This window comes from Mirounga angustirostris, unplaced genomic scaffold (genome assembly GCF_029215605.1).
Source record: "Mirounga angustirostris isolate CCGP_5_RB_7025 unplaced genomic scaffold, mMirAng1.0.hap1 SCAF_2, whole genome shotgun sequence".
Classification (NCBI taxonomy): Eukaryota; Metazoa; Chordata; class Mammalia; order Carnivora; family Phocidae; genus Mirounga; species Mirounga angustirostris.
In genome coordinates this window covers 166,049,774-166,077,408 of record NW_026991710.1, presented here as the reverse complement: position 1 = coordinate 166,077,408, position 27,635 = coordinate 166,049,774, and the positions used below count along the sequence as shown (strand labels likewise).

At 34.2% G+C, this 27,635-nt stretch overlaps 1 protein-coding gene across 1 annotated transcript in view; it reads right to left on the bottom strand.

The window, feature by feature from the left end:
- Positions 1 to 27,635, bottom strand: part of LOC123847767 (disintegrin and metalloproteinase domain-containing protein 18) — a 159,957-nt gene that overhangs the window by 71,687 nt on the left and 60,635 nt on the right. The window contains exons 11-14 of the mRNA XM_064584044.1: positions 23,215 to 23,351; positions 20,210 to 20,393; positions 12,496 to 12,591; positions 5,070 to 5,268 (exon numbers count right to left, since the gene is read on the bottom strand). Of these exons, the coding sequence (XP_064440114.1) occupies positions 5,070 to 5,268; positions 12,496 to 12,591; positions 20,210 to 20,393; positions 23,215 to 23,351 (616 nt within the window). The remainder of the gene's footprint in view (positions 1 to 5,069; positions 5,269 to 12,495; positions 12,592 to 20,209; positions 20,394 to 23,214; positions 23,352 to 27,635) is intronic.

Genomic DNA, 27,635 nt, shown 5'->3' with positions numbered 1-27,635 from the left:
TAGTTCAATAAGATGCAAGATACATACAGTTTGCTTTTATTTTGCAAGGGATGTCAGGTCATACCTCTGATCACTGGACTCTTAAAAATTTTACTGATGACAAATTTCTAAACATGTGTTGTATTTAATGCTCCAACATTCTAGTGATGCTTTGCTTGTTTAGCTGGATTATAACAAAATCATTGATGGAGTAGACAATGTGGTATTTTCTAGGATGTCTACATCTCTACAACTACATTATGATTGAGGGCAGGAGAGTAAAAATAACCCTGCAACAAAACTCAACATTAATGCCATTATCCATTCCATGTGAAAGCAAACTCTTTCTAATTCTTTTTTCAAATAGGAAAAGAATATATTTGCCAAATCAGTGGCTATAATCCTACCACATATCTGAGGCCATGTCATTCTGCTCTAGCATAGACACCATATCTGGCATAGTGGGTGCAATTACTTAATCTACTACTTGTCTCCATTTGCAATAGATTATTATTATCTTCTGATGCCATCTGGTTTCTGCAAGAGTCATGTTGAGTAATTAAATGTAGATATACAGTTAACCACCTCTGCATCCTTTAGATCTTTAAAGGTAGCATTAATTTAGGGCACCTGGGTGGCTCAGTCAGTTGAGCATCTGACCATGGTTTCAGCTCAGGTCTTAATCTCAGGATTGTGAGCTCAAAACCACATTGGGCTCCATGCTGGTCATGGAGACTACTTTAAAAAAAATACCATTAATCTCTGGAAAGAGACAGTTACAGAGGCTTTCTCCATGGCCTTGCCAAATAGGCCAAGGACATAATGATAGGATTGCACAAACTATTAATATGTCAAACCTGATGATATCCTCTAGGACGAAAAAATAATTTCCAAATGGATTTGTGGACCTGGTGGACCCATTGCACACTGAAAGTTAGCAAGGACTCTATTCTTTAACTCCATAAGTCCCCACTCTCACAGAGAGACAAGATGACACTGCATTTCTGGGTATCCATGTCAATTCACACTCTTTGTCCACTAGTTTCCAAAATTCTTGGGTATTTTCATTTCCCACATGAACAGATACATAATTAAATGATTGAGGATCATTTGAGAATGTGCTAGAGAAATTGTTAGCATGTATGCTTGCCAAGGTGTTGTGTAGTTTCCTTTCTGGAACTCTAACCCTCTCTTAAGTCAATGAGTTTTTGTTCTGAAAATTGGCTTAGATTCAGAATTTAGACATGGAATTATGGCATTTATTAATGTAACTCTACTCAGTCCCCTAGTCCTCCATTTTTTAATTTCCTTTGATGGTACAAACTGGGTAATATTCTATTATCTATCTTCCTGATTGTCTGTAGACTAGGTATCCATGTCTGCAACTCTGTCCCTGCTGCTTATTACAATAATATTATCCATCTGGTTTCTGGAAGCCAAGCACTGTTCTCTTGATTTTTTTCAAGACCTTATCAATCATGCCCATTGCTATCAGTGAGCCTACTTCTATAATACCATCTCCTCCTATCACCCCTGGCCTACAGAGAAGGCCATCATGAACACTTAAAATGATTTTGATACACCTCTTAGCACCACATTCCCTGTGGCATTGGGCCTTCCTGTTGGGACTATTTGGCTTGCACTTACAGCATATACATTACAGTATATCCATTTCCCTGAGACTTTTCTTTCTTTCCTTCATTATTTCATGGCAAGTCCATCATTTAAATTTCTCGTGGAGTGAGCCATCCCATTTTTTCCACGCCTCTGGAAACAATTCTAATAGAAATTTTTATCATATTCTAGGATCCTAGTCAGGGTGTTAATTCCTTTTATCCTGGGAGAGTGCTCTCAAAACAATGAGCTCTATTATCTAATCTCATGTTCCCCTATCCAATCTGATGATCAAGCAGTCTCAGAATCCAATTTCATGTAAACTCCCTTGATTCTGGCAGTAAATGCTGACTAGGACCTACAGCTCCATTGGGGTATATTTCCTTTACTACCTTATAAGTTCCAGCAAATTCTGGCTCTATTTTGCTGTGCCTTAACTCAATTTTCAGCTTTAGTGTCCAGAACAGTTAGGAGAGAGGTCCTAATGGGGATACAATTTGTGTTTTGAGTGATAGGCTTCCACATTATCTTTAAACAATGGGAACATACTTATACCATTCTTAATTGGGCACAGGTGGTGGTGTGAGGGATCAGAGCTGTGCCACTTTATAAATTCAGTAGTTTCAGAGAAGTGTGGAGGCTAAAATTGGGGGGAACATATTTTCAACTGTTCCCCTCCCAGTTGTAGTTCTCATTCTTTTTCTTTTTTTTTTTTTTAAGATTTTATTTATTTATTTGACAGAGAGAGGCACAGCGAGAGAGGGAACACAAGCAGGGGGAGTGGGAGAGGGAGAAGCAGGCTTCCCGCCGAGCAGGGAGCCCAATGCGGGGCTCGATCCCAGGACCCTGGGATCATGACCTGAGCCGAAGGCAGACGCTTAATGACTGAGCCACCCAGGCGCCCCTCTCATTCTTTTTCTATCCAGAATCTTTATCATGGTAAAGCAGACTTGACTGAGAATTTACCCTCTTCTGAAGTTCCTTCAACTTGATAATTAAGTCTTTAACTTTCTCTAATCTCCTATTTTAAGAGATGAAAACCTCTTTATGAGTTAACAGTGGGGCCCATTCAGCATACACTTTGATTTTAAATGAACACCTTTTTGTTATCTTTTCTTAGATTTCAATGTTGCTTAGTAATAGCCATCTAATACCCCTGTCCTTAAAGTTACCATTTCCCCCATACATTTCAATTTATCAGCTAATGGATTATCTTTTACTATCCCAGTTCAGTCATTGAGGGTATTATCAACTTTCACCAGTGATGCATGCTCATTCACAGCTTGGCAGTAACTTAATTTTGAAAATGATCTTATAGGCTATTTTTTCATACCACTTTCAGAATCAACTGTTATGGTTAGAGCTTCCAGAAGCCAGCATCTAGATGAGGTATAATGTGAAAGCTATTTATTAGTGATTAGAATATCTGGAAGTGAGAGGGAGAAAGCAGGATAGAACAGATAAGAAGTCAAACAGAATTGCAAGCCCAACAAAGACTTGACCAACCCTATGGGTAGCTGTCTGCCAGAGTGCAAATTGTGCTTGATTTGTGCCTGATTAGAACACAATTGTCGGGCCTTTATACCCCATCTCAATTAATTATTGAATTTGTGCTTTTGGGTGAGGTGTCTGCAGTTAAGACAAATTCTGGAGGAGTGAGCTGACAGCTGGAGATTATATGAGGACAGCAGGCAGTATTTCCCTTGTCCACTACACCTTATTTTTTTCCCCAGCATTCTTTAACTGCACTTAGTACAATTAAAGGTTTCATATTTCTTTTGTATTTATGTGTTTACTGTCTTTGTCTCTTGATCATAAGCTGCATGAGTACAATAGCCATGTGACAATTTTCATCTTGTTGAATACTATCATCTTTGTGTATTCTTGTCTTAAGTACAGCCTTTTGCCTTATAGTTTTTGGTAACATAAGAATAAGAAAAAAGTGCCTCCCCCAGATAGGAGCTCAATAAATGAAAAAAGGAGGGATGAATGAATGAACTACATCAAAAGATCAAATTTTGACGCAGTTGGGTAAGTTTTGTGGGATACTAAAGCATATATTAGAGGAGGAAATACACATTAATGGTTAAGTCTTACTTAAAGATCCTTATTTTAATTAGAACTCAAAAAGATGTCAAGTGACAAGTAGTTCAATTCTGGATCAAAGATATATTTAATGAAAAAAAAGAGTATGGCCTGGACAATCTTTAATGGATGTTATAGAGAGTGTTATTTAATTTTATTTTTAAATAATATATTAAACCTTGATCTAAAGTTACTGTGACAATGACAAATAATATTTTATTAAATGCAAGTAAGCATTGAAAAAGAAAAACAGCAAAGAAACAACCAAATAAAAAGTGGAATCCTGAAAATACAGCCTACAGAAAATACCACTGATCTGTGATTTAGGAGATTATAGCTCTGCAGCTCTGGTTAAATGTTGGTTAACTCACCTAATCTGAAACTTGTTACTAAGGAAAAGTTTCAAATAATTAGGAAGACAATACAAATTGCATACCATGTCATTTGGTATAAACTATACACCTTATTACTGCTGGGCAAATAACTGAAAAGTGGTGCTTATACTACTTTTGTTCAATTAGTAAATGATTGATCTGAATACATTTCACTGAGTGATTTTGATCTGTTCAAATTTCATTTAATCCCTCTAAAAAATCATATTGGGGTATTATGAATAGTTACTGCATAAAAAGCAAGCATATATGCACAACTCTCATTTGAATTGCTTGGAAAAACTGTTTAAAAAGAAAATATAGAAATGAATTTTGATCAGTGGCCTATGACTACTGTTATCCTAGCAGTTCCTCAGTTAAGAAATATGATTATACTTGAGTGAAACTTACTCTGAACTTCTTGTTTTATGCCATTAAAATTAGATCATGAAGATGTGAAGTAAAAGAAATTTAAGTAAAATTCTAGAATTTACTGATTTGCCATTCCAATTTCTATGTAAATTATGAGTGGTAAACATGGATTTTTGCCCAGGTTGCTCAGTACAAGAAGCAAAAATCAAACCATGAGAAGAGGAATGTACAGTATTATTCTGGAGATACTATACAATACTATACTACTATCCTCTAAAAACATCTTCCTTAATTCAATTTTTTTTTCTTTTCTTTTATTATGTTATGTTAGTCACCATACAATACATCATTAGTTTTTGATGTGGTGATCCATGATTCATTGTTTTCGTATAATACCCAGTGCTCCATGCAGTACGTGCCCTAATACCCCTGTCCTTAAAGTTACCATTTCTAAAATTGGGGGGAACATATTTTCAACTGTTCCCATCCCAGTTGTAGTTCTCATTCTTTTTCTATCCACAACCTTAATCTTAACCTTATTGAGCTTGAGATTCAAGTTCTTCTACTTCTAGGGTTGTGTGATATATATTTTATCATATAGAGGAATCCAAATTTAAGGTAAAAGAAATATATAAGAAAGAGCAATACCTTCTCCAAATATCTGGGCACACTGGTTATCAGTAGTTTGGCATCGTCCATTATAACAATATGCAGTTCCCAACCTGCACAACATTCCATTTGATGCATAAGTATCAGGAACACAATTACTAGATGTTCCATTGCAATATTCTGTAAAATCACATTCTTGATCAATACTCTTTCTACATGGAGTGCCTGCTACTGATATCTAGGAGGAAAAAGAAAAAGAAAATCATGTTCTTGTGAATGACTATTCTTACTTGCTTAGTGAAGGGATTTATCAATAAAATATGCCTAATTATTGATATTTGGAGGAATCATAGAATTCCCAAGGTTGTGAGTTCTCTGAAGGAAATGTCAGGTACAGTATTCATTATGAAGTCTGAAGGAAAGTAACTATCTCAAATGTAAAATGATCCCTTCTGACAGAGGGTTTATAACTGTTCTGCGTTCTGCATTGGGAAGCCATCTGACTCAACTTGCATTTGGAAGGAGCCTAAATGGGTAACACATACCTGTTTCTCAAAATTGGAAGAACAATGCCTCTACATTTTTGTTCTTGAAGTGACCAAGAGCCAAATTGCCTGGTTTCAATTTCTTGCTTGGATTTTCACTAGCTTATTTGTGTGGGTGAGATACATAATCTCTCTCATTTGCAGTTGCTTCATTTGTAAACTCAGGATGATAATCATTCTCTCAGAGAGTTTTTGGTAGTTTTAAACTGAGTTAAACTGGATTATTTGTTTTTTTGAGTGTTGAGTTTGATACATTTGTTATAGATTTTGGATACTACCTTTTATCAGATATTTCATTTGCAAATACCTTCTCCCATTCTGTAGGCTGCCTTTTAGTTTTGTTGTTTCCTTCACTGTGCAGAGCTTTTTATTTTGATGAAGTCCCAATAATTCATTTTTGCTTTTGTTTTCCTTGCCTTTGGTGACATGTGTAGTAAGAATTTGCTATGGCCGAGGTCAAAGAGCTTTCTGCCTGTGTTCTCCTCTAGGATTTTGATGGTTTCAGGACTCACATTTAAGTCTTTTATCCATTTTGAATTTATATTTGTGTATGGTGTAAGAAAGTGGTCCAGTTTCATTCTTCCACATGTTGCTGTCCAGTTTTCCCAACACCATTTGTTGAACAGACTGTCTTTTTTCCACCGGATATTCTTTCTTGCTTTGTCAAAGATTAGTGACTATAGTTGGGGGTCCATTTCTGCGTTTTCTATTCTGTTCCATTGATCTTTGTATGTTTGTGCCAGTACCATACTGTCTTGATGACTACAGCTCTGTAATATAGCTTGAAGTCGGGAATCATGATGCCTCCAGCTTTGCTTTTCTTTTTCAGGGTTGCTTTGGCTATTTGGTGTCTTTTGTGGATCCATACAACTTTTAAGATTGTTTGATGTAGCTCTGCGAAAAATGCTGTTGGTATTTTGATAGGGATAGCATTTAATGTGCAGACTGCTTTGGGTAGTATAGACGTTTTAACAAGTTTGTTCTTCCAGTCTATGAGCATGGAATGTTTTTCCATTTATTTGTGTCCTCTTCAATTTCTTTCTTAGTGTTCTATAGTTTTCAGAGTACAGATCTTTTACCTCTTTGGTTATGTTTATTCCTAGACATCTTATGGTTTTCAGTGCAATTGTAAATGGGATCAATTCCTTGATTTCTCTTTCTGCTGTGTCATTATTGGTGTATAGAAATGCAACAGATTTCTGTACATTGATTTTTATATCCTGTGACTTTGCTGAATTCATGTATTAGTTTTAACAATTTTGTGGTGGAGTCTTTTGGGTTTCTACATAGAGTATCATGTCATCTGCAAATAGTGAAAGCTGTACTTCTTCCTTGCCTATCTGGATGGCTTTTATTTGTTTTTGTTGTCTGGGTGCTGAGGCTAAAATTTCTAGCACTGTATTAAATAGTAATGGTGAGAGTGGACATCCCTGTCTTGTTCCTGACTGTAGAGGAGAGGCTCTCAATTTTTCTCCATTGATGATGGTATTAGCTGTGGGTCTTTTGTACCTGGCCTTTATGATGGCCACCAAATAATCTAGTTAAGATATGGGCAGATGACATGAATAGACATTTTTCCAAAGAAGACATCCAGATAGCTAAGAGACACATGAAAAGATGCTCAACATCACTCATCATCAGGGAAGTACAAATCAAAACCACAATGAGATATCACCTCACCAATTAACAAGTCAGGAAACAACTGGTGTTGGCGAGGATGTGGAGAAAGGGGAACCCTACTGCACTGTTGGGAATGCAAACTGGTGCAGCTACTGTGGAAAACAGTATGGAGGTTCCTCAAAACTTTAAAAGTAGAACTACCCTATGATACCTCAAATATCTTGCACTGCTAGATATTTACCCAAAAGATTCAAAAACACAGATTTGAAGGAGTACAAGCACCCCAATATTTATAGCAGCATTATTAGCAATAGCCAAACTGATGAATAGATAAAGCAGATGTGGCATATATATATGCAATGGAATATTATTCAGCCATCAAAAAGAATGAAATCTTGTCATTTGCAGTGGCATGGATGGAGCTAGAATGTATTATGTTAAGGGGAATAAGAGAAAGACAAACACCACAATGATTTCACTCATATATGGAATTTAAGAAACAAAACATGAACATATCAGGGGGGAGGAAAGAGAGAGAGAGGGGAAACAAACCATAAGATACTCTTAATAATAGAGAACAAACTGAAGGTTGATGGAGGGATGTGGGTGGGGGATGGGCTAGATGGGTGGTGGATATTAAGAGGGGTACTTGTTATGATGAGCACTGGGTGTTACATGTAAGGATGAATCACTGAATTCTACTCCTGAAACCAATATTGCACTGCATGTTAACTAATTAAAATTTAAATAAAAATTCAAAAAAAAAACTGAGTTAAAGTAAAAAGTGCTTAGAACAACACATGGTAAACAATGTATGTAATAGCTATCAACATCATTATATGTAGTATTATCTGAAAGTAGAAAGGCCTCCTTGCATAGCTCAGATAAAGATTACAGTAATTGTCAAATTTATATGGCTTGTGAAGTACTTTATCTATTGTTTTTCATAGGGAAGTTTACCCTCTTCCCCCCAACACACTCTACAGTTCTGTTTAATTGAATTAATACTTAATAGACTGAAACAAAGATGAGTAACAAATGAAGTGGTGTCTTAAAAGTGATGAAATTAAAAAAAAAGAGTATTTCAACCTAAAATCCTATACCTACAAAATCTATATTTCAAAAATTAATGAGACATAAAGACTTTCTTAAGGCAAATAATAACTGAGAGAAGTCATTTTCAGCAGACCTAAATTACAAGAAATCATAAAGGGAGGTCTTCAGGCATAAATAATATGATAATAAACAGAAATCTAAAATACAAAAGGAAATTAAGAGTAAAAAATGGAATAATTATTGTTAGTTATTAAATTCATTTTTCCCTTATTTTACTTCTCTAAAAGATAAAAGCTATATAAAGCAAAAATAGTAACAATGTATTTTGCATTTCTAGTATATGAGAGTGTCCTATTATAAGACTCATTCACTCCATGTGAAGTGTTATATTTTATGAAATCAGACTCTGATTAATCAAAGATTTGTAAACTATGTGACAACCAGTAAATTTATTTTTAAAGTGTAAATAAAAACCAATAACAAACTAGGGTTTTAGAGGGGCGGGTGTGTGGGGGGATGGGTTAGCCCGATGATGGGTATTAAGGAGGGCAGATACTGCATGGAGCACTGGGTGTTATACGCAACAATGAATCATGGAACACTACATCAAAAAGTAATGGTGTAATGTATGGTGACTAACATAACATAATAAAATAAAATTAAAACAATAGCAAAAATAAAATGAAGCTACATGTTGTATACTTTTAGAGTTTACATTTAATTTTTGGAGCAACTGTAGGTCTTATAAAAGGCTGATGGGAATTGACAATAGTGTACCTACTTTAGAAAACAGGTCTTTGGTTTCCTATAAAGCTCTGTATACATTTACCCTATGAACCAACAATCTTATAAATGAAATAAAACTCTATGTTCATGGGCGCCTGGGTGGCTCAGTTGGTTGGGCGACTGCCTTCGGCTCAGGTCATGATCCCGGAGTCCTGGCATCGAGTCCCGCATCGGGCTCCCTGCTCGGCAGGGAGTCTGCTTCTCCCTCTGCCCCTCCCCCCTCTCATGCTCTCTCTATCTCATTCTCTCTCTCAAATAAATAAAAATCTTAAAAAAAAAAAAAACTCTATGTTCATACAAACCCTGCTTAGGAATATTATTTATAGCAGCTGTATTTTCATCACCAAAACCTGAAAATGACTGAAATGTTCCTCAACTGGAGGAGGATGTATTAACAGACTCTGGTACAACCTTATGATACCTGCAATACTTTCAGCAATAAAAAAGCAATGAGCTCTATGGCCAATTAACCCAGATCAAAGAGCTCTTCCAGAAGGAACAGCCAGCTGGAGAGAATGTCCCTGCTTCTGTAGATGCCAAAGCCCTCGGTCAGTGTGATCTTGAAGTACAACCCAGGCATTGCCTCAGCTTTGGTGTATATGCCCAGCCTGCTTCGCCAATCTCTGGTGCAAGTCTGATAAGAAAGCAGGCTTATGTACCTGTGCTTTGCATGATATTGTGGTGTCGTTACTCATACATTATCAAAAGGTAACCTTCTTTTCTTTATTCTTAATTGTGGTAAAATACACATTTGCTATATCAATCATAAAGTGTATAGTTCAGTAGGCACTTTGCTTTTGCCTTTTTTGCTTAAAAAGCTAATTTAAACACTAAATTATGTCAGTTATTTGAAAATAGGTCAACTTCTATAGATAACAAAACTTTGATATGGATATAATGGCCTTCTTTTTCTCTTTAAAGGCTTTTTAAAATAGTGTTGACATCAGATCTCTAATTTAAAGTGCATTAGAATTGTTTTGTTTTTTGGGAAACCCAATTGGCTCCTACCTTAGTCTATAGTTCCATTAATAAGGAAACCTTTTAAAATTTGCATTTTGTAGTTCTTTCTGCTAAATTGGTTGTTACTAGCATTGAGATAAAATACAATTTTGAAAATTTTCTCTTTTGTATGAAGACTTTGTACCATATGTGTTTTACTGATGAGGAGGGAATCAAAAAGGATTTAGGTGTTTAAAGGAGCGGCTTTTAATTAGGACCTTGGATTCTGTAAGGAAAGCCACTTCAGTTTTGACCCTTTTTCCACAAGCAAGCACCTGGATGCCCTGGGCTGCGTACCATTCCTCATGCCTTTTTCTCTTAACTGTCAGGGATGCTGCCACTGGCTCTGCCTTGGATTGTACTCTGACATGCCTGAGTAATAGTGAGGTTAGTTGTGGTTGTTGCACACACAGTTTTGAGTTAACCACTATTTGAATGATGCTGCTTTTTAGAGTTTCAGGTAACTGGAAAATTTTCAACTTTTGTGGGGTTTTTTTAAGATTATTTATTTATTTGAGAGAGAGAGCAGAGTGAGCAAGAATACGAGTTGGGGGAGAGGGGAAGAGGGAGAGGGAGAAGCAGGCTCTCTGCTGAGCAGGGAGCCCGATACAGGGCTCGAGCCCAGGACTCTGGGATCATGACCTGAGCCGAAGGCAGATGCTTAACCAACTGAACCACCCAGGCTCCCTTCAACTTTTGCATTTAAAAGTGTTTTGGAAAGACTGAAACAAAGTGAAAACATACAAAACTAATGCTTTGCAAAATTATACACAGGTGTTTGTTTACTATTTATTCTGTAATCCTCACTGTCTATATAACTTCAATAACACTTAAATTTGTATTTTTTTAATCACTGTACGGATTCTGCCTTCTGCCATATCTTTGTACATTCTAACCAAGTTATATGGAATGTTTGTGAGTTAGTTTCTATACCATCAAAATGTACTGCCACTAAGGACTGTAAAGGGAGAGCACACTTTTTTGAGGGTTGAGACAAATTGTTTAAAAATTTTCATAATTTGTGAGTAATAAAAAGCCAGTTTGTATAATTTTTTAATAATAAATACCTATTTTGAAAACACAAACTAAACAAACAAAAAAGGAATGGGCCACTAACAAGCACCACAACATGAATGAGTCTCAAATGCATTATGCTAACATGCCTAATTACAATGTTTATACATATGATTCAATTTATATTTCTGTAAAAGGAAAATTACAGATGCAGAAAATGGATCTGTAGTTACCAGGGTCTGTGGGTGTAGGTGTGGATTGAATACAAGGAGGCACATGGTGACTTTTTAGGAGTGGTGATAAAATTACGTATCCCTTGACTGTGGTGCCAATTATAAGACTGAAAGTTTGTTATAACACTCAGAATCATTCACTAAAAGAATTTTACTGTAATAAAATTATAGTATAGTAAGTTATACCTTAATTGAAAAATTGGGCAAAAAGAACGTATGGTATATTTATGTGTATATAATATATCAGAATTGGAATTATAAAATATTTTGCATTATTGAACTTGATTTCTCATCCAAACATGTCTTAAAAAGTAATATCATATTAGTGCACTCATATTTAGCCTGCAGTTATTAATTCTTGTATAATATACAATAATTTATATAACCATTCAAATGCAAATATTGTTTATTATTTGCTACTGTGAACAGTTCTGTAATTAATGTTCTTTTTTTAACTTTCCATACATGTGCATATTTCTACCATATGTACATAAGAGAGAAACTGACTGGTAATTTATACTCTGTTCAGAGATATTCAAATATTGCTCACCAAAGGGATTGTAGCAATTCAAAATTCCACACTCTCCAAAAATGATCTTTATCCCTTCTCTTTGGTTAATATCTGACACAGTTGTTTTTAAGATTACCATTTGGATGACTAACTTATGATACTGTATTATTTTTATTTGTGTTTACCTTAATTACTGCAGATGAAGTACAGATATTGAACAATTCTACTTTCACTATTATAAATTGCCTAAGCACCCCCTTTGCCTGTGTGTGTGTGTGTGTGATTTGCCTTTTATTTATCAATGTCTGAGAGTTCTTTGCATATTCTGTATGCTATACATTTTGTCTGCTACGCAATTTGTCTATTTGTGTTACAATTTTTTCATGGTCATTTACCATTTATTTGACTTCACAATTTCTTGAGAATTTTGATATAGTAATGTATATGTTTACTCTTTCTTTATCTGATAATTTAGAAGATGGTAAACAGTGGTTTGAACACAACAGAATAATCAGTACCTATCTGTGATGCATTCTTTAATTCATAGTAGTTTTCCTTTTTACTTGCGGTTATTTATGGACTCTTTATTTTGTTACACCGAATTACTTCTATATTCTTTTTATCAATGCCACAATAATTTAATTAGTATAGACTTCTATAATCACAGTTTAATTTCTTTTTTATAAATGTTGAAAACTTACCTCACAGTTTGATGTACAGCATAGTCCAGAACCACATCTTGCTGAGTCTTTCAGTTTACATGTATTAAAATCACAGCACTTCTTAAACTGACATTCCTAAAATTTCATAAGAAATATTATTGTAGTTCAACCACTTAACAGCTCTTATTTATTAATCTTAGCTTCTATTTATACACTTTTGTGTTCAACTTTTGAATTATACAATATATTCAGTGAAGTTTTATTGTTTTATTATTTCTAGAATGTCCAAAAGAACATATAACTATAAAAACTAAATAACATCTAAAACAGGAGTTGATCAGTAACATTTATTACTTGAGTTTCCAAGAGAAAAACTTCCCCAATTGTCTTCTTAGTGATTTGTTTATTCTGACTTCATTTTGTGAATAAAGTTAGAGTTAGGCAATAGTTACACTTAAAATTCATTTAGTTTATAATCATGTGTCATGTTTTACTGTAATGAAATTAACAAAAAAAGGACATGTTAATAAATATATGTATTTTTATTTTTAAATTTTTAAAATATTTTTTTAAATTTTTTTTAAGATTTATTTATTTGACAGAGAGAGAGAGAGTGAGCAAGAGAGAGAGCACAAGGAGGGGGGAGTGGCAGGCAGAGGGAGAGAGAGACGGAGGCAGGGCTTGGTGGGATCATGACCTGAGCCAAAGGCACACACTTAACGGACTGATCCACCCAGGTGCCCCTATGTACTTTTACAAGGTAAATGACAGTCAACTGTTATTCAAATGAGGTAATAATTTAAACTAAATATTGTTTCCATGTAAATAATGCACTTATATAATTCTTTAATATTTTTATATTCTTAACACGGTGTTATACGAAAACAATGAATCATGGAACACTACATCAAAAACTAATGATGTACTGTATGGTGACTAATGTAACATAATAAAATAAATTTAAATTAAAAAAATAATAAAAAATCAAACACTTTCTATTTACTCAAAAAGCAGTTTCAAAGATATTATCCTTTAACATAAAGGTAAGATTCTTCTTGATTTCTAATTTTCCATTTGTTTCTTCTTTTTCATGTCTTTATGTGAATAGATATATATTTATAAATATTCCCATCCTAGAAATAATATAGAAAATATAGAGTAAAATTTGAAATTGTTGCTATACTTCCCAGATTCTCCAGAGGTAACTTCAATATCATTATTTGAGTGTGTGTGTGTGTGTGTATTCTTTCATGGACAATAAATGAAGATACTCTCCCAACCATATTTATCAATACTAATTATGACCAAATCAATTTAACTTACAATGAGCTAATGGGAAATGGTGTCTCATTTTCTGTTATCATTTCTCTAATTACTAGTGATTGTGAGCATGAATTTTTAATTTTGTACATTATGAATTAAATAATCATTTCTTTTGACCACTTTGAGTATTTTGTTTGTTTTTCCTTCTTTTCCCCACTAAATAGTGGGGAAGAGCTTACTATGTAAGCTTTTACATAGTATCCAGTTATCTTTTCTCTCTTCTATATGTTTATAACATTTCTTTGCAGTCTATTGTTTGTCTTGTTAATGGTGCCTGTCATTTTGTGAAATTTGTAATGTTCTTCTTTCTTTTTGACTATTATTTTTTTAATTTTTAAATTTTTTTATGACTATTGGGTTTTATGTCTCTTTACCAAGACCTCCATTATGTAAAGACTATTATCAATACTTTATTATAATATTTTTATTGCTATTTAAAACTTACAGATTTATTTTTTTTCTGAAATGTATCCCTCTATATTTTGTGGGATATTTGCTCAAATATTCATTACTTGTGCTTATATTTGTGTATACAAGAACAAATGCACACTCCACATGTGTAGGTGGTATATAAAACAGAATTTCATTTGTGTAAAATGAGGGATATTTATGAAGATATAGATGTCCATCCATTCTGCCAAAGACTACCTGGAATACATCTGTAGTTCAACAAGTTGGATTTATTACTAGTGTCAGCAAAGGAGAACACACAATTACAGAATTTGGGCTTGTGTTGGGTAATTTGGGGCATATAAGGACTCTGGGCTTTGCCAGAGTAGATGCTTTCAGAAAAGAAGTGGTATATCTCTGATTGGGCATTTTAATAATGCTTATCTAGAAGAGGAAGGACATACTAATGCTAAAGCTGAAATTGGTAAAGGAGCAGGAATTACTCACATTAGCCAAGATAGGAGGGTATTTGGTCATTTCTGTGACCTGAACAATTTCCAAGTTTTACTTGTGTTCAGACATAGAGAGTGGCCTTGCTTTTTTTCTTCATCCATCATGATCACAGGTGTTGAGCTTTTATGAAATTATTTATGTTCAACAGGAGAACCCCACAACCCATCCATGTCAGGCCAACTCCTAGTAGCACCAAGGCCCAGCTGATGTTATTAGGCCAGATCGTGCACATCAGGGGTTGCTTCTCCCTTTCTCATAATGTATGCACTGGATTTATAGATAAACAATCTGACATTATCTATTTCCATCCTGAAACTGACTGTTATGTATCTATGTAACTTTTATATATTTAGTTGAATCACTTGATAGATATATGTTGATATATAAATAGATAAAGATATATAGATGCCAATTTTCATTTCTTATGACAATAGCCCAATACAACAGTGAATGCAATTAAACAGGCTCAAAGTATATTTGATGTTTATTAAGGCAAGGTTTCCTCCAAATCAACTCTTTCTATAAAAATTCCTTATATTTTTCCTTAGTTCTCATTAAGAAAATCTTTCGAATAAACTCTCCAAGTATTATTATGACTAATGGATATTCTAAATACACTAATCCTTATTCATTGATACAAATGATATATAATTATAAAGATAATTACACTATCCACACATTCATTGAATCAACAAGTATTTGTTGAGTACCTTGTATGTACTAGATGTTAGTCTATGTACTGGCAACACAGCAATGATTAAGATATGGACTATATTCACTTTAAATTTTTTGTATTTTTTTTTGCCAATACCACCTCATTTTAATCACAGTATGTGTGTGTGTTTGTGTGTGCACATTTGTGTTTAATTTGCTAGGGATGGGAATTGTCTCAAATTATTAAAATGGAGGCATAGACTTAGTTTTTATTTCTAGATGAAAAAAATGAGTTAGAACATATTGCCTTTTTTCTATAATTTAGACAATGTATAAAATCAGCATAATTTCTTTTTTTAATCTGAGTATAGTTGACACACAAAATTACCTTAGTTTCAGGTGTACATCATAGTGATTCAACTTCTCTATACATTATGCTATGTTCACCACAAGTATAGTTTCCGTCTGTCACTATACAATGCTATTATGGTATCATTGACTATATTCTCTATACTGTGCTTTAATTAATAAAAAAAAATCACCAGGAGAGCCATGTAGTATGGGTTTTTCTTTGTTGAGAAGTTTTGATGAGAAAATAGGATTTCCTTAGCATAATTTTCTTAATAATGCTATTCACATTTTAAATGTCTACTCATGTTGGTTTTTGCAAATGCTTTTTTTCAAAGAATTTGTCCATTTAATCTAGGTTGTTAAGTTTGGTAGTATAATGTTGTTCATGATATCATCTTACCATTTTAATGTCATGTTACATAAGATCTATATTGATGTCCCATCTTAGTTATTGTTGCTTAATTTTTTTATTAGTGTCAATGGGGCATTTCTAACTATCTATTTATTCAAACAACTTACATTTGGTTGCAGGATGCTTGGATGCAGAATCTGTGAGAAACTGGGGTCCACTGAACCTACTGTGAGGTGGGCTTTTTCAAGGACTCCAGGTATTACCTGGATTCTCTATACCCTCACTCTACTAATGATGATGTGTTGGGTCCTCTCATGTGAATACCATGAGCAAAGATTCTGTACTTGAATCATCCTACAATGATCTGGGTATTCCCCATTCTCCAGTGTACAGTTACTTCAGTAAAAGACTATAGGTCACTCTGTTGGAGAGGGGAATGAATGAGGAAATTGCTGCTTTCTGTCCTTACTGGAGCATTGTAGGATTTCATCCTCTACCTGAACAATGAACTCAAGCTGAGACTGCCTTGGGTCTGAAAATGTAGCAAGAGATTATCAAGAGATCTGTAGTAATTGGTATCAATCCTCTGCTCACTTTTTCTTAATTTTTAGTTATATACACCAAGAAATATGGTAATTGACTACCCAGATCTTTCTTAATTATCAGTATAAATCCATGCAGGTCAAAACCAGTAGTGGCCATCTCTGCCTCTCTTTCCTTTATGCTAATTTCATCCATTTTGGCTGTTATTGTTAAGCACTGCCACTCGGCCTTTGCTATTTTGGTATTCAGTGATTTCCAGTGACACCAGGGTGCCCAATTCTGTAATGACACTTCCAGCCATTAACTGTTGTCTATAAAAGAAAATTACCACTGAGATTTTCAACAATATAAGTACCTCCTTAGTAGTGCATTTTTTCATTGCCTTAGTGAAAGCAGTACCCTGTGAGCCACAAAAATAATTGGGTGCTAGATTTTGTATTCTTATATTTTCTTATAATATGATCACTATTCTGAGCTTTTGACCCCTTCCATATTTCTCTATTAAGGTAGTTCTTGCAATAAAAAAATAAAAATAAAGACGTACTGGCATATCCACCTCCTTTATTCTGGGTTAAACTGCAATCTTCAAGGATTCATCCAGCAGCAAATCAAGACTGGCCATGGGTCTCCTTGCCTATCAAATCTTGATTCACTAGAGAGTATCCCCCTGTCAATAAACTCTACCCTATCCAGGCCTATATTTTAATACCTCGGGGACAGCATTCTTAGCATCCATTCCTGCATATTATCCAGGTTTTTGTCTATATATATCAGTATGTTCTTAAAAATAATCTCTTTATTGTAATAGCAGAGAGTACTTCCTCACTTGGGCTATGTTTAGACTTGACATAGTCTAGAACCAATGAGGTAAGGCAGGGACAGATCTTGAAAAGAACAAGCATCATCTTATGAGACATCCATCTCATGTGGAGTCTTTGTATGGCCTCTAGGCAATGTGAGGTTGCCTTCCTCCACCATGGGGCTAGCAGTCACTTCCCAGCCCAGGGGTTTCCCAGGAATTTGAAGGTTTAAATTTCTAAAGTCCATCATTTCAAATGTCCCAAACCAAGAAATGAGTACATTTTGCCATCTGGCCAACAATACATCCACTTTCAGAATCCTATCCTAGGTGTCTGCTTCCTAGCAAACTTCTGGTACCAGCTGATTTGGTTTTAGTTGCCTAAGAAACAGACTCTGAAACAAGGATGCATATAAGTAATTTATTTGGCAAGTGTAATAGTTCCCTAATGAGGCTGTCATAAATTACCAAAAACTCAGCAACTTAAAATAATTAAATAATTATCTTATAGTCTATAGATCAGAAGTTCAAGTACATAAAGTAGTCCAGATCCTCTGCTTGTAGTCTCACAAGGGTAAAATCGAGATGTTAATAAGGTTATGTCCTTTATTGGAGGCTTTGGGAAGCAATTCACCTCAAGTCTCATTCAGATTCTGCCAAATTCAGTTTCTGTGGTTATAAGACTGAGATTCCTGTTTCCTTGCTGGCTATCAGCCAAGAGCATGTTTTTTCTCCTAGAAACTAATTGCATTCCTTCTGTGCTTCCATGTGTCTTCCTTCAGCAGCTGCAGGTTGGGTCTCTCTCTCTTCAATATTTTTGAGTCTTCTGCTACATCTCTCTGACTTCACATGGGGAAGGTTCTCTGTTTTTAAGGGTTCATTTGATTGGATTAGACCTGCCCATATACTCCAGGATAGTCTCCCCATTTTAAAGTCCATAACCTTAATTACTTCTGCAAAGTAACATATCCACAAGTCCACTAATTAAAGTGAGGACATCTTTGAGGGTCTATTCTACCTACCAAAAAAATACTGTCATGGGAGTACAGATGTTAGGGAATAGAAGCCTGGCAGTGGTATGTGTGGGTTTGTGAGTTGCTTACTGCTCTTTTGGGCTAAAGCTAAACCCCACAGGTACCTCTAGGAAATGATATGAAACAGAGGACATTTTCTGTAAACATTTTCTCCAAAGGATGAAATGACAAATATTTGCAACTTTGCTAAAATAGTTCACCATATGGCTTCTATTGCAAGTGTTCAACTCTGCCATTATAGCACAAAAGCAGCCATAGACAATATGCAAACATATAGACATGGCTGCATTCCAATAAAGTTCCATTTACAAAAGTAGGTGGCAGCTGAATTTGACCTACTGGGCAGTTTGCACAACTCTGATATAGAGCATATCTCAGAGAATCTCCTTATAAGGGGTAAGGAATCTGGGGCATTCATTCACCAACTACTCTTCATAATTATTTGTGGACTGATCATTAGCCCCAAGTGCTTTAAGCCCATCCTGCTAAAAGCTGAGCATGCTATTGAGACCAGAGGAAGCACTCCAACAAAAAGTCTCAGATACTTGAACCAAATACTCTCTCCAGGAACAATCAATGCTGAGAAGATACTGGTAGGACACTGACAGTATCTGCTATAAAGGACATTCTGCTTACAGCCTGTAGCTGGAAGCTCATAATGTGCAGTTGTAGCTCCAGATTATGTTGCTTTATTCTATCCTTCATTAAAAATAACCAGACATTTTGGGAGGAAATAGGCGCCATATTTAGGAGGATATGAATATGAGATGAGCTTAGTACCACTAATCAGAAAAGTCAAATGACATTAGGAAATCTGAGATAACTGGCTGCCTGGGCAGCTCAGTTGGTTAAGTGTCTGACTCTTGATTTTGGCTCAGGTCACGATCTCAGGGTTGTGAGATCAAACCCTGCATTGGGCTCCACACTGGGTGTGGAGCCTGCTGGAGATTCTCTCTTTCCCTCTCTCCTGTCCCTCTCCACCCCACTCTCTAAAGAAAGAAAGAAAGACCTGAGATAAATGGAAAACCTACACATGCGCGCACACACACACACACACACACAAACTTTTGGGAATAGTGGGGGATTAAGATAACTTGTAGAGATTTAATGTTATGTGAACAGAGGGTGGTCAGCTCTTTTTGTAGGTGGATAAGAAATTCATGTAACTGCTGGGGGACTAATCATTAAGTTTTATTTTATTTAAATAGAGAGGAATTGCAAAATATTACATAATAATGATATTAGATTAAATGTGTGGTCTTATCTGTTGAGAATAGTGTACAGAGAGTATTTTGTTAATAGGAGTGTCATAGAATGGATATCTATATTTAGAAGTGAGCAAATAGAACAAGTTTTGATCATCCTAAAACTTGGAAATGCAAGAATGCTTGAGGATTAAGAAAAATCTATTATAATGTTTCACCATTCCTGCAACCAAAAGAGATGGGAAAATTTGGACCAAATTCAGGAAAAGTTTGTAGAGAAAACAGACTGGGGTCACATGAGTTAGGAAATAAGTAGAGGATAAAAAGCCAAGCACTTAGCCTATATGTGCAAAACCTCTCCACTGGCATACTTGGAAGCAGTGTGTGCAAACCAAGTTTTCATGACTTACTTGTTTTCTCAACTGAAGAGGGTTGGAAAAGCAATTCATGTATCCTAAAACTTACACTCATTTTCATATCTAAGTTCTGTATTAAAGACATACTTTCATATATTATCCCATATATACCATGAAAACCATTTATTAGATACACAAGAAATTATGCTCAAATCCCAATTTTTATTGCTTACCTCTTGGCTGCCACAGTCACATTCTTCATTAGGTTCCAAAATCCCATTACCACATACTGATTGATTTTGATATACTGGTTGCAAATTTGAAAAGTTCTGAAGACATTTAGCCTCAAATTTTGAAACAAAATATCTATAGTCATGTACACTACAGTTGCTAAAAATCTTTATACCACTGGAACCCCTACAATGAAATAATAATCCTCATGTAAATCCTCAGGCTAATAAAACTCCACCTAAATAATGCCCCCATATATAATGATATGAATTGCAAGATGGCAAATGAAAAACTTGCACCTGATCAGAGATGAATACAAGCATGAATAAATTTTAATTTATCATTATTTATCTTTAACATTCTTTTTAAAAAATGCCATTGGAAATGTATCTTTCCAGGAAAGCAATAAAGTGTAATGTTTAAATATCTACCTATCATCTATTATCTATCATCTATCTTTCTGTCTACCTAATATGCTCTTCTCTCATATATCCAAAGCTTCCCTCCCTCATTTCAGTCAGATGTCTACTCAAATGTAATCTTCCAAAGAGGTCTTTCTTGACATTATATAAAATTGTGTCCCCTCCCACATTCTTCTTCCACTGTCAATATTTATTATTCTACATGGTACTTTTGCATCATGTAAAAAGAAGCTCATTTGTATTTTTTAAATTTGTTTTTATGTGACTTAAGTTGTGCACTAAAATATAAGTTCTGTGAAGGTTTTTATTTTCATGTTCACAGCTATATTTCTAGTGGAATATTTAAAAGATATATGTCTAATGGATCTCCAATAGACATTTTGAAAAATTATGTACAATATTGACTGCTGGTTTTCTAAGCCAAGACTGTACCATTTACTATTCTCAGTTCGGGCAACTCTATTCTGGTTTCTCAGGCGGATAACACTGGTGTAATCCTGGACTCTTTTCTCTCATATACATCCTCTATTAATACACATGCACATACAAGAATATAACATATCCAGTTAATAATTTTTATGTTGATTGAATGTTGGAATGATAATATTTTTGATATATTGATTAAATAAAATATATTATTAAAATATATTACTGCAATTAACTTCATCTGATTTTTAAAATTTTTTAATGCAGCTCTAGAAAAGTTAAAATTACATATGTAGGTCACATTTTATTTCTATTGCACAGTGTCAGTCTAAGCAATCGTGTCTGAAATAATAACTCCAAAACAGCCATAGCTGAGCCTCCAAGGAAATAAATGTATAGCTGCTAAGGTTTTGGAGTTGGGAGAGTGAGAAAAGAAAAGAATGTTTTAGCTTTCACTGACAGTCATTTGTAATGAAATAAATATGGGAAAATGGGAAGACTATCACAAGGAATAATATTATTTAAGCAACTTTCTATTACTTTTAACTACTTTGTTTCAATAGCTATCAGTGCCACTTCACTTTTGCAGGCCATTCTCAGGCAAAAAGCTACAAATTTTGAGCACCGATATTTTTTATACAAAATTAGTTTAAAAATAGACAGAGAGATTAATCACTAAATTCTAATCCTGAAACCAATATTGCACTGTATGTTAATTAACAAGAATTTAAATAAAAATTTAAAAAGAAAAAATAGAAACAGGTTATTTTCTACTTGGGTCACATGCTTTTTGAGTAAAAATTAAAAGTACTAATTAGAACTTGGAACTTTTGCTTAAAGTGTGTACAAAGCAATTTATTTTTTTACATCTTTGCTTAAAAGATGGCCATGAAAAGGAAGAAATGAATGTGTTAGCCTAAGTATATAGAATTTTAATAGACCAAGACATTTCAAAGTAAATATTAATTGATTTGCTTTTTGTGGGGAAGATTACCAACCAGGTCTAAAGACAACTATAAAATAGTTAAGCTAAGGCAACTATTTCAAAGTACTCTAATTTCTAATCCCAAACTCCAAGGGTGGGCTAGGAAAAATTGAAATAATTATTTTAAGGGAACATAGCTTTTCCTGCAACCCTAACTCTTTTTGAATCCCATGGACATTAACTTGGCAAAACCTCAACTATTTACTTTCTTTATATAGAGACTTTGGTAGCTGAAATTATATGGACTAGAATAAATAACATGCTGTTTGAATTCACATTACATTTGTAATTACTAATATTAAGTATATCTTCAAAAAGCCCAACAATCCTATCACATTCTTGTCATTTCTAATTTCTAGGCTCCAAGACAAGTGTTTCACATCTTTTATCCAAGCTTTTATACTCCTTACTCTGAACTTCAGAAGAAATTGCCCTCATCTTTATACCTCCATTAACCAAACTACCTACATCTTTATCTATTTACTCTGCTAACATCTAACAATAATTGAATATACTCAGCTCCAATAAAAGTCAGCCTCTCTACTTATGCGCTAAATTCTATCCTCTCTAATTTACTCAATGATTTTGTTTTTAAGTCTTCATTATATCCAAAATCATCTTTTCCCTCTCTTCTCTTTATTTCTTTCAGTCTATAGATAATATGTAGTTTCTCCCATCTTAATAAATGTTTAATGTTGTTGTTTTAATTGCATACTAATTCTGTTAATATATGTAGGTAGTCAATCATAATATCCATAAATAGGGACAATTTTTTTCCCTCCTCAAACCTTTCCTCCTTTTACTTTCTCTTAAAATTCTAGCCAAAGCTGCCAGTACTAGATCACTGAGGGTAATTTTAGATGTTTGCTTTGAATGCGATATACTACAATAACCAAAACAATAGCACCATGTTTACATAATATTTCACACTCTTCACAAATCTTAAAAATTTTCCTCTAATCCCCCCAAGTGAGCATTTCTTAATCATGTAATTTACCACTTTCCTGGAGTCATATTATTTAGACAAATTTGTTAGTGTGATATCTCTTTGTGCACAACATACTTTTCCAATTTTTGACATGGAGTTGAATATAAAGAATTAAAAAATCATCACATCTTGTAAACAACTTCACAAATATATATTGAAATTAATTAAGAAGAAAAAGAGTCTTACACTGCTTTATGATTCATTATGCATGTAGATCTTGGACAAGAACATTTATCAATATCATCATATGTTAATCCCATTTTAAGCCCAAGTAGTTGAGCTATAATAACTGAAAATCCCTCCAAAGTTATTGTATCTGGATACTAAAAATAAAGAATATTGAAGGGAAAACCATCATACAAGAGGTTAACAAAAGCAAGTAATACATTAAAACATTTGTTCCTATAAAATTTTATATTTTAATACTTTTTATGTTAAGCATATTTTACAACGTTATTTTGATATGTCATTGATAAGACTATCCATACTGATTAATTGACTAAGAACCATGCAACAGTGTAAAGAATGATCAAGCTAGAAGTATTTTTTGGTTTAATATTTGACATGCTCAAATTCTATAGCCATAGTATTTCTGATGCAATCAACATAAAACACATTTATTTAACTTTCTCATTAAATCAGTCCATCCAGTTAAAAAATATTAATTCAATATACACATGTGTCAAGCACATTAACAGAAGATGAAAATGTAGTGGTATGCATGAAGAAATGGACTTTATCACACTAGGAGCTTCCATTACAGAAGGGGAGAAAAAAAATAAACAAGAGACTTAAACTTCCCAAATACAAAGAGATCGTGAAAAGTGTTCTAAAGAAAATGAAGTGCTCCAATAGAGAATTTTGAGGTGGAGTATAATTATTTAATATTTGTGAATTAGTATTTAAGCTGAAGTATAACATTTAGGAAATGACCCAGCAATATAAATAGGATTAAGGTACTTGTATGGGAGCTCATTAAAATGTTGTAGTATAATGAATGAAGTAAAAACAAAAATTAACAGAAATTAGAGTTATAGGCAAAGCCATGGTAAAAACACTTGGAAGGAGAAGTTATTTTTAAAAGGTTGCTGGCAGTGCAGAGTGGTATGTCATATTATTTAACTTAAATAAATTGTGAAACTTTTCTCATCCCATTGATCATCACAAGCAAAATACTTAGTTTCTCTTATTTTTCTACATCAAGTGAAATTTATGATAAAATTTAAGTAATTCATACCTAAAAGAAAAAAAAAAATAAGACTGTGTGTATGTATGTGCAAGTGTGTGAATGAAAACATGGAAAAACTAGTTAATAGCTAATAGTAAATGATTTCCTTCCTTTCTTTTTACCCTATAAGAGCTAAGCATGAAAGAAAGACCAAATCCCAATAACAGAATTTAAAAGAAACTTAAAGCCACAGCAGAACATGAAAGATGATAACTGGCTGATCACCAGATTTTAGGGAAAGTTGTAATAACCAGAAGCTGACCTTTTACTGCCAGCTCAGAAAAAGAAGACATGGTCTTGTACTTCCATAATTATACAGTTGAAAATAAATCCCCTGTATAAAGTAATGCAACAAAATAAAATAACTTAGTGGTGCAGGAAAGGAAGGACAGGAAAGGAAGGAAGGAAAGGAAGACAGATTACACACACTCACACAAACACACACAAATAATAACAGGAATAAAAAAGAGGACATCACAACAGATCCTACAGATTCAAAAGAGCTATGATGTGCAAAAGAATGAAATTGTACCCCTATCTTACACCACTCACAAAAATTAATGTGACATGGATTAAAGACTTACTCATAAGACCTAAAACTGTAAAATTTTTAGAAGAAAACATAAGCAAAATCTCCTTGACATTGCTCTTGGCAATGATATTTTGGATTTCACATCAAAAGCACAGGCAACAAAAGCAAAAATTAACAAGTGGTGGAATTACTGGAACAACCCAAGTGTTCACTGATAGATGAATAGATAAAGAAGGTGTGGTATATATATATATACACAATGGAATATTACTCACAATGGAATATTACTCAGCATATAGAAGAATGAAATCTTGCCATTTACAACATGGTTTGACCTAGAGGGCATAATGCTATATGAAATAAGTCAGTCAGAGAAAGACAAATACCATATGTTTTCAATCATATATGGAATTAAAAAAAAGCAAAACAAATGAACAAACACAGGGGAAAAAAAAAAAGAGAGAGAAAACCAGAATCTTAAATACAGAGAACAAACTGGTGGTTGTCAGAGGGGAAGAGGGGGAGGGGGAAAGATGAGCAAAATAGATAAAAAAAGATTAAGAGTACATATATCTTGATGAGCACTGAAAAATGTATAGAATTGTTGAATCGTTATACTGTACACCTGAAACTAACATATCATTGTATGTTAATTATACTTGAGTAGACACAAACAAAACCAAAAAGATATAAATTGGGACTACATCAAACTAAAATGTTTCTCCATAGCAAAGGAAAAAGAAATCAACAAAATGAAAGGCAACCTATGGAATGGAAGAAAATATTTGCAGACCTTATATCCAGTAAGGAATTATATAAAAAATAACTCCTATTTATATTGCTGGGTCATTTCCTAAACTCAGAACTCAATAGCAAAACACCAAATAACTCAATTAAAAAATAGGCAAAGGACTTGAATAGACATTTTTTCCAAAGAATACATACAAATGGCCAACAGGTATATGAAAAGATGCTAAACATCACTAACCATCAGGGGAATGCAAATCAAACCCACCATAAGATATCACCTTACACCAGGTAAGATGCTATTATCATAAAGATGAGATAACAAATGTTGGTTAGGATGTGGAGGAAAGCTATTGGTGGGAATGTAAATTGGTACAGCCATTATGAAAAATAGTGTGGAAGTTCCTCAAAAAATTAAAAATAAAATTATCATATGAGCCAGCAAACCCACTTCTGGTTATATAAACAAAATAAATGAAATCACTATCTGTACCCCTATGTTAATAGCAGCATTATTCAAAATAGCCAAGTTTTGGAAGCAACATAAATGTCCATCAATAGATGAATGGATAAAAAAAATGTAGTGTATCTATACAATGGAGTATTATTCAGTCGCAAAAAAGGAAATCCTTCCATTCGCAACAACATAGATGACCAGGGGTACATTATGCTAAGTAAAATGAGAAAGACAAATATGTATGATATCACTTATATATGGTAACTTTAAAAAAATTCAAACTAGGGGCTCCTGGGTGGCTCAGTCGTTAAGCGTCTGCCTTCGGCTCAGGTCATGATCCCAGGGTCCTGGGATCGAGCCCCGCATCGGGCTCCCTGCTCCGCGGGAAGCCTGCTTCTCCCTCTCCCATTCCCCCTGCTTGTATTCCCTCTCTTGCTGTGTCTATCTCTGTCAAATAAATAAATAAAATCTTTAAAAAAAAAAAAGTCAAACTATGGAAACAGAGAGTAGAACTGTATTTGCTAGGCGCTAGGGGAAGGGGGAAATGGGGAGATGTGGGCCAAAGGGTACAAACTTCCAGTTATAAGATGAATAAGTTCTGAGGGTCTAATATAACTATGGGAACTATAATTCATAATTATGTATTATATACTTGAAATTTATTATGAGAGTGCATCTTAAACATTCTCATAAAACATAACTATGTGAGTTGATGAATATATTAATTACTTTGATTATGGGAATTATTTCATAATGTAAATATATCAAATTATCACATTGTACAATTTAAATATATTAGTACTTTATCAGTTTTACCTCAATAATGCTGGAGGCAGGAGGAAGAGCTATGGCATGTGTTTGTGTGTGCATGAAAATAGAGGAAAAATGTTCTCCATTTTTAATAATAAATAAATATTAGGTAGTTTCAACAGAAATTTGGAATCTATAGTATAGAATCTAATACATGCTTCAGGTCAGGAGTTGCCCAGGAAGGAGTTGGATCTTATTACACTTATTTCCCTGTGCATGATACCCAAAAGTGCTAAAGAATTAACAGACGACATAAACAGAAATTTTCCCAAAGAAGACCTACAGATGGCAACAGACACGTGAAAAGATGCTCACCATCACTGATGATCAGGGAAACAGAAATCAAAACTACAATGAGGTATCACCTCACACCTGTCAGAATGGCTAAAATCAACAACACAAGAAACAACAGGTGTTGGCAAGGATGTGCAGAAAAAGAAACCCTCTTGCACTGTTGGTGGGAATGCAAACTGGTGCAGCCACCCTGGAAAACAGTATGGAGGTTCCTCAGAAAGTTAAAAATAGAACTACCCTATGATCCAGCAATTGCACTATTAAGTATTTCCCCCAAAGAATACAAAAACACTAATTCAAAGGGATACATGTACCCCAATGTTTATAGCAGCATTATCTACTGGGGTATTGCTTGGCCATTAAAAAAGGAATGAAGTCTTGCCATTTGCAAATACATAGAAGGAGCTAGAGAGTATTATGCTAAGCAAAATAAATCAGTCAGAGAAAGACAAACACCATATGATTTCATTCATATGTGGAATTTAAGAAACAAAACAAACAAACAAAGGGAAAAAAAGAGAGAGAGAGTGAGGCAAACC